The 8,380-nt window shown below is 29.3% G+C and overlaps 1 protein-coding gene across 2 annotated transcripts in view; it reads right to left on the minus strand.

Moving 5' to 3' along the window:
• The window catches only part of LOC106677146 (putative fatty acyl-CoA reductase CG5065), a 79,149-nt gene that overhangs the window by 25,855 nt on the left and 44,914 nt on the right, over positions 1–8,380 (minus strand). For both annotated transcript variants that reach the window (XM_067048521.1, XM_067048522.1), the window contains one exon: positions 1,838–2,113. In XM_067048521.1, coding sequence (XP_066904622.1) covers positions 1,838–2,101 — 264 coding nt within the window. In that variant the 5' untranslated portion in view covers positions 2,102–2,113. The remainder of the gene's footprint in view (positions 1–1,837; positions 2,114–8,380) is intronic.

The following is an 8,380-nucleotide window of genomic DNA, read 5'->3' on the forward strand; positions in this document are numbered from 1 at the left end:
TCCATTGAGCCCTAATATAATAACCATAAAATAATAAGTATAGCAAATGTATCTGTGTATAAACAGCCAAGCCAAAAAACGAATACTGATAAGAAACTGTAATTTACATTCAAAGTTAGTATATAACATTTTCAATAAATCGGCTGACCGAAAGAGTCACCTGATAGAATCGATTTTTACGTTTTGCAAAATCAATCAAAAACGTTAAAGCCGTTTTTGATTGAACTCAGTATATCAATATACTTTTTGATATCAGACAGGTTTTATCCTCATTGACTGGGCTTAAATGCGGATTTAATTTGTTTATTTGAAAAAAAAAATCCATCTCACATTCTTACTGGTCATTAAAAATGCATAAATATAAACTATGTAATGATTTGATATTTTACTTAAGGAAAGGGGAGGAAAAATGTTTATTAAAGGTTGAACACATTTCCAGAGATAAGGATAGTGATATAGACGTATTATATACCGTTGGAAATTCAAATATTTCAGAAAAAATAATTTATATATAATGAAAATTCTTGTTTGAGAAAGATTTGTTTAGTAGTTATAAAAAAAAACATCCATTTGGTCTCAACACTTTTTTATTATCTTAAAACCCCTACGTTTCTACCATTTCGGCCATTTTCAAGGATCTATGAATACATTTTTTTTTAAATACAACCCATTCATTATAAATTGATATTAAAAACATGAGAAAATTACATTTCCTACCTTTTTACACTATTACAGCCAAAACATAATCAACACAATTGCAGGCCATTTTGCCTTTATTAAATTATTTATCATTATTCAATTTTCTTTAAAACTTATTAAACTTATAAAAACATTAATCACTAATAAATTAGTCTTCATCACAATTTCCAAAATACCCAATGTCTCAAATTTAATCTTTATTTCACTTACTCATTTTAACAACACTACATTGAGTAACCTATCTCACTATTCATTATATTTTCATTTTTTTTTTCCATTTTATTTATTCATCCATATTAGTATTTTAAATTTTTTTAATTATATATTATTTATCTTACTAATAAAAAAGTGTTGAGACCAAATGGATTTTTTTTTTATAACTAATAGAAAAAATAATATTTCACTAAGAAAGTCATAGAATGTAATAGTCAATGATGAAAACACATTAAATTAATGGTTTGTTCTAACAAATTTTAAAACTTGTGAGTGCATGTGCAAGATTTATCAGTTTCAGCAGCCTGACAACGTTTTCTTGTCACCATAGTTGTTAATTAAATGATTTTTAATTGATATTAACTTATATAAAAGCATTTCAGTTGAGAGGATAACTCCGTAAAATTATTCTTAGCATTTTCAGTATTGATTCTATGACAAAAAAGCAATGGTTAAGAACAAATTGTTAATTTTTGTAAACTGCTACTATGTCGATTTTCTGGTGTAGTTTCTTATCTCTAGATTGCAAGGATTAATTTAAAATCAAAGTAGGCTATTAAGTGGACGTTATTTCACCAGATATTTTTTATTACTGTAATATTATTTTATTTTAAAATTTTTCTTTCTCAAATTATGTTTTCATTATATAAGTCAGTTGTTTCTTTTGTTAATTCTTTAACTAATAGTTTTCTTTTGTTTGTAATTTTTTCCTCTTTCTTTTATTTTGCGTATTAATTTCTATTATTTTTTAAAATAATTTATCTTTATTATTTATAACTGTTAAACAATCCTAGCATTGTAGTAGTTATGTTTGTCTTTTGCACGAGACTATTTCAAACGTGTTGTGGATCAAACTCTTATGTAATAACAGTGTTTATGTATATAAATATTTATTTTTATATTTGAGATCAATTCTAATACTTACAGCAAGATTAAACATTTCGTCTAGTCTCTGCCTTCCTTCCTTGCCCTTCTTTGGCCGCATGAGGAGGTAGATGTGTTTGAAATCCGGGGTCTTCCTCATGATCTTCTCCAGTAAGACTTTGCCCAAGAAACCAGAGCTCCCGGTCATGAAAATGGTCTTACCGGAAAGCGTAGTACCCACCCTGTCCGGCAGCTTTTTCAAATGTTCAGGGACTTCCGGCATCTTGTAGTGGAATGTTGGTATTACGTCATCGGATGTCGGCATCTTGGTGGATATCTGTAACAAAATAAAATTTTTTATTTATAATCCTCTTTTTTAAAGATATTTTTTAGTGAATATTTTTTATTTTTGTACAAAGTATTTTTTGACATAATAATGAACTATTCTATATTTATTTTTTATGTCCATAAAAAAATAAAAAAATTTAAATATTGGTCGATCAAACTATATTAAGTCTCCTTTTCCCATTGTATGCCAATATTTCAAAAGTGATTTAGAACCGCCAATCTCAGGGTGTCTTCCCCGCTCAACATAACTGAACTACATATTATCTAACATATAACCTCCGACTCTCCGCATACAGTGGATGTACACAAACTCACCTTAGAATACCTCAGGGTAAAAGAAGGGTTGAGCACTTATTGTATGTATTTTTATATTTGTACGTGTTACTCGATATTTTTCCATAGGAGGGTACAAAAAAGTGTCTTAGTGGGGCGGGTCCGGCCAGGAAGGATTGCCTTTTTTTGTGTAAAAAGTTTAATTGAGCAAAAATCTGGCGGTCGAGCGTGATCCTGACCATATCACCTCCTTGCACTGCACACTTGACCCTTCATTGTTTAACATTTATTATATTATATTATATTCCAAATAGAACAAGGATTAAGGTGTTTGTCCAAAAATATTTTATGGACTGTCTGGACATCATACATCATCGTCTGTTTGGGAAATGGCTCCAAGGATATTCAATAATATTTATTTGTTTTCAACTACTAATATTTCTATTTTATTTTAATTAGGTATATTTCTACATTTTCATTTATTCGCAACTACATTTTCATATTATTTATTTTTTTTGTGTGGATAATGGAAATTTTAACATTAGATCGGTCTATAAATTAAATTATAACTTATACTAAATTGAATATTTGTGACAGGTCACTGGAAAATAGAAATATGAGAAATGTGAGAGTGAAAACGATAAAACGATTTCTATCTTAAAAGTATCTATCAGATATTGATTGAAAAAAAAAATACATTAAAAAAGTAATGCAACTTTTAAAATAAATAAATAAATACAAGAACATTTTATTGTATTAAAAATATTTTTAATCTTCGTCAACTGATTTATGTCCGTGTTTATATCATGGCAAAACTTATTTAATAAAACATTTCTGTCTAAAAAAATGAATTTAGTGTAAAAGTAGTCGTTTAGTAAAAGTCGGTTGAAGAGATTGTCTGAGTTTATTAATTTATTTTTTCAAATTTTATAAAAATTTTTGATTTATTTTTTTTACATATTTTTGACATTCACAGCTCCCATAGACCATAATTGAATAGACCATGTCACTGCTTTTCACTTAGTGGCTCGAAAACCTTTTTTTTCATTTTGTGCTTGAGGTATTCAATATTTTGGTATCGTAGACTAAAGTTAATTTGTAATAACTCGAATAGCTTCTTCACTAGCTATAATATTGTGTGATACGAGATTGATAATAGTGTTAAGTTAATCTGTAATAAAAAAGTTTTAAAATTTAATGGAAAAGAGAAAATAGGGTAATTTGACTGAATAATAATGAATAGCTTGCTAAAAGGTTTTATGTATATTAATGATTGTTTTATGTATATTAATGTTGTTAATTTTTATGTTGATAACTTTGTAAATATGTCAATAGTAATGTACTAACTTTGTAAATTCAGTGTAAATGACCTTAGTGGTCGAAACACTTAAATAAATAAATAATAATAAATAATGATTGTCCTTGAGGATGGCCGAAACGTTAGGTATTTAAATAAATAATAAAGTGTTTTGAGACTTAACGTGGAAACAAATTATTTTATTTATACAATAAAAACCAGTCGCAAAAAAGTGATAAGATTGTATATAAACTCTAATGGCTTTAGGAAAATCTGTAGGACTACCCCAGTAAAGAAAATAACCGCAGTATTTTTGTGGTTTGAATTTCCTTTAAGGATGTGTACAAAAAAAAAGTTAGCAGTTTGAGTGAATTTGGGTTATTATACTTATACATGTGGCAAAAGTATCGCTAGCTGCGTAAGGTGTTAAAATCACCAAGGGTCTGGTAATCTTTTGGCCTACTTTATTTCTGGATTCACAATTGGTGAGTTATAAAACGAGCTCTTTTTTTAAACCTTTTTTTCTTCTAAGTATAAATATTTTTGACAGGACATTAAATCCGGAAAATAATAGTTTACTAGGGTTTTAGCCAGTAATTATGTAAATCTTTACATATACACTGAGATATTTCAATCAAAGCTAAAAAACCCAGCTGTGACTCAATACTCAAAAATTTCTTTAGTCTCTGAAAGTATATTTGTTCAACGATATTATATTTTTTTATGTTTACAAGTATAGATAAATTCATTATAAGAATTTTGTTCTCCTTAACTATTTGTACTAACAATAAATAGAAAATCAGTATATGGGATGTTTTTTTCTGGCAATTTCTCCTATTATTTTCGCAATATTAAAATAACTATTCTAACTGTATTAAAAATATTGTGTTTTATTTGTTGATAGAAATCCTTTAAACACTTAATGTATCCAGGCTTTCGCTCCATTGGCATATTAAGTAACACGAGGAAGAACCTGATACATTTTTAATTTTATTATCAACTTTCTACATTCATTTTTTATTTTATTTTTTCACATAGTTTAATATTCAGTGCGACATTTAATTAAGAAATGGAAATAAGAAAAGATTAAATTTGTAGATTCTGTATTCCTAAAAATATATGCATTTATATAAAAATATAGATCTACTGGAACATTTATTTTCTGATTTGATGAAAAAATAAACGCAACTAATAAACTGAAGAAGTATTTACTATCATAAAAGGTATAGTTCGAACTCAAGTAATATTAATATTATTTCAAAATTACATTCAAATTAATGAGCGAAATCAATTATTTCTTTATTATCAATGGGGATTTAAGTTAGAGATAATAAACCTTAAATGTACAAAAACATTGAATTATTTAGGCGATTATGACATAAAATAATTCTTTGATTTAAAAGAAAAAATAGTTTTTCTTAAAATTGTCCAAAACTTTCCATATTGAATTACTAAAAATATTTTCATTCATCTCCATGGATATTTTTATATGGTTTTCAAAATTAAAGGATATTCTTATGAGGTTTCTATTGATTAAAATTAATGGACTGTCATGGTGGGACGTTCATGTTCTGTGTCCACTCAAGCCTTTTAAAGCAAATACAACTCGAATACCAATGTGATAAATCAGGCAGTTTTAGTACAGTACAGACCACGATGTCTGTGTCTAGCTCTTCGCAGTCATTTACAAGAATATGTCAATAATTCACTTACCTATATATAGAATATATAGTAAAAGAAAGAATTGTGATCGTGAAAAAATCCAAAGTCGAGTTTTCGATGGAAATACACGTTTCAAAGTCCTCTGAGTCAAAATAACCATGTCTTGCAAAATGGAACAAAGATGTCTGCCTGTGTGGGAACATCCTAGCTCAAAACCAATAAGTCATATAAAACTAGAATTATGCATTTAAGCCGGTATATAACCAGATATCACTCCTTCCATTGTAAAATCCCTAACCACTCAAACGCCCTAGTTTCTAACCTACCATCCTCTTCCAATCCTGGCAATCCTCCAAGGCGCCTGAAAAGAAGATGGCCACGAGACCAGCTAATGTAAAATGTCATTAGAGTGCTACCAATGGGTACTTGCTCTACTCGCCTGTAACACTCCATTTTAATTAAGACCATATTTACTAAATGTATTATGTAATATACAGTTGTAAATTTTAATAAAGTTATTAAAAAAAAAAAAATAAGCCGGTATATACCTAGAGTGTGACTACATTATAAAATCGACTAACTAAAAGTGCCACTTTAGAAAATATTTCCATTTTCTCGAAAACAACTCTAACGATTTCAATTCAATCATCCTATAAAGTGGTTTTAATTTTGTTTATAAAAAAAAAATTAACAACTCTCATTGTTAGCAATAATAAATCATAGATAAATACAAAAAAATAAAGAATTTTATGAATAATTAAAGGAAAAATAAAGGTATTATCCGATTCACAGGGAAAAATCCGATACCGCTCTTTTTTTATCTAAATGCTGACGCCATCTTTATATTTTGTGAAATTGTTATATCCTTTGAGGAAAAAAATTTATATATACCTTGAGAAATCTTAAAATACGAATTTTTATAAATAATTTTTTTTTTATACTTACTAATTATACATAATTTTCGAATTTGATAACTTCAACATGAGTCAACCAAACTACACAAAATTTGGAGACATGTGTGTACGTGATAATTGAAAGTTCTGTGAGGTGCGCACTGCACCAGATATTTATTTTTTAAACTTCAGGAAAATTACTGGATAAAAAATCAAAATTGCATAATTTTTCATGCTACCTTCTTTAGTAAGTGGTTACTTGACCACAGGTAAGGGTTTGGGTCAGGGACAACAGATTAGGCTAGCATTGGAGTTGGATCGAGCGACTCATCAAGGTCCTTGATTCATTCTAGATCTTTAACTAGAATTCTAATAGATAAAGTGCATTGTATCGTAACTGCTTCATTTATCTTGCGAAATTATTATCGAAAGAAAATCATCATTACGCTCGAGATGAAACTTCACTATCGTCCAACGTGTACTTACTGTGTTCAAATTTCAAAAGAAAATCAAGTTATCTCTCAACCTAAGAAACAGTATGGACATCCCCTTGGAGAACTACAGGATATGGAATGCAGGAAGGGCCACAGCTACGTGAAAGGAATCGAAGCCTTTCACCGTTACATTAGAAACTGATTTAAATGGAACTCCTCACTCTTACGATCGGCAGAGCATTCTTTTGAAGTTTAACCTGAAAAGGGCCGGTTTAGAAATCCAGAGATTTGCAAAGGTCAAATCTTTGAAAGAAGGGATATTTAGGAAGAAGAGGGGACTTGAATGGGTTTATCCTCATTCCCTATACCCATGATTACGAAACTGCTACATACCGACCTCATTTTTATTTCATTGGGTTGTAACCACACAGCTCTCATTCTCTATATTTTCTGGTTAACAATTCTCTAATATTAGCTGAACATTCGTTCACGAGGAGTGTTGGATGACTGTTTATTTTAGGACGAAAATGGCCGCCGCGCGGATATAATACAGATTTCGCAAAATGTAATTCCAATTTAAGTTGTAGAATTATGCTGTTTTATGTTTAAATGCAATTAGACATTTTATTACATGACAAGCATTAGTTTTCTTAACATCTTAGTTTCTTCTTAAAACAATTTCTGTCTCTTGTAGTGATTGTAATTTGAATATGCTCTAATGATTATGTTTTTTTTTTTTAAATAATTTATTTATTGTTATTTAGAACTGTATACATATATATGTATTGATATATATATATATACATCAACTAAATTTGCTGTAAGTGATATAATAACATGATACAAACATGTAGAGAATCTACCCACTGGTAGAGCTCCAAAAACATTTCTAGAGGGGATCTCCTTTTCAGACGCCTAGGAGGATTATAAGGTAATGAAGCCAGGTTAGAAACGAGTAATGAAGCTAGGTTAGAAACGACATTAGTAATGAAGCTAGGTTAGAAACACTTCTAGAGGAGATCTCCTTTTCAGACGCCTAGGAGGATTATAAGGTAATGAAGCCAGGTTAGAAACGAGTTGAAGCTAGGTTAGAAACGACATTAGTAATGAAGCTAGGTTAGAAACACTTCTAGAGGAGATCTCCTTTTCAGACGCCTAGGAGGATTATAAGGTAATGAAGCCAGGTTAGAAACGAGTTGGTTTAGGTGGTTGGGAAGTTTATCATAGAAGGATTAGTATCTCGTTCTGGCCAAATCGGTAACATATGAGACATTGAGGTCCTGATGGGTGATTTGATTTGTGACAAAGTAAGGAGCATTAAGGATTTTAGACTGTAAGGATTGGATTCGGGAGGAATTCGATGCTTTAGTGGAGCCCCATAGCTCAACTCCTTATGTCCAGATAGGCTTTATAACAGTCATGTAGATCTGTCTTTTTGTAATGGATTGGAAGTTTTGATATTAAACACAATATTAGAGGTATTCATAAAGTTGTGTTAAATGTAAAAAGTTTTAACATGCTAGAGGCTTTGAAAAATTGGAATCCAGCTTTCAAGGTAGTAATATATCATTTATTAAATTTTTTTTTTAGTTGTTTCCATAATATGGATATATTTTTTATTTGAAATAAGAGTAGTTTAGTTTTTTATATATGTTTGCATACATTTAGTGAGTATCTAGCGAGTTTAATTTGATTCA

This window comes from Halyomorpha halys, unplaced genomic scaffold (assembly GCF_000696795.3).
Source record: "Halyomorpha halys isolate HHAL.00 unplaced genomic scaffold, Hhal_1.1 Scaffold7.1, whole genome shotgun sequence".
NCBI lineage: Eukaryota > Metazoa > Arthropoda > Insecta > Hemiptera > Pentatomidae > Halyomorpha > Halyomorpha halys.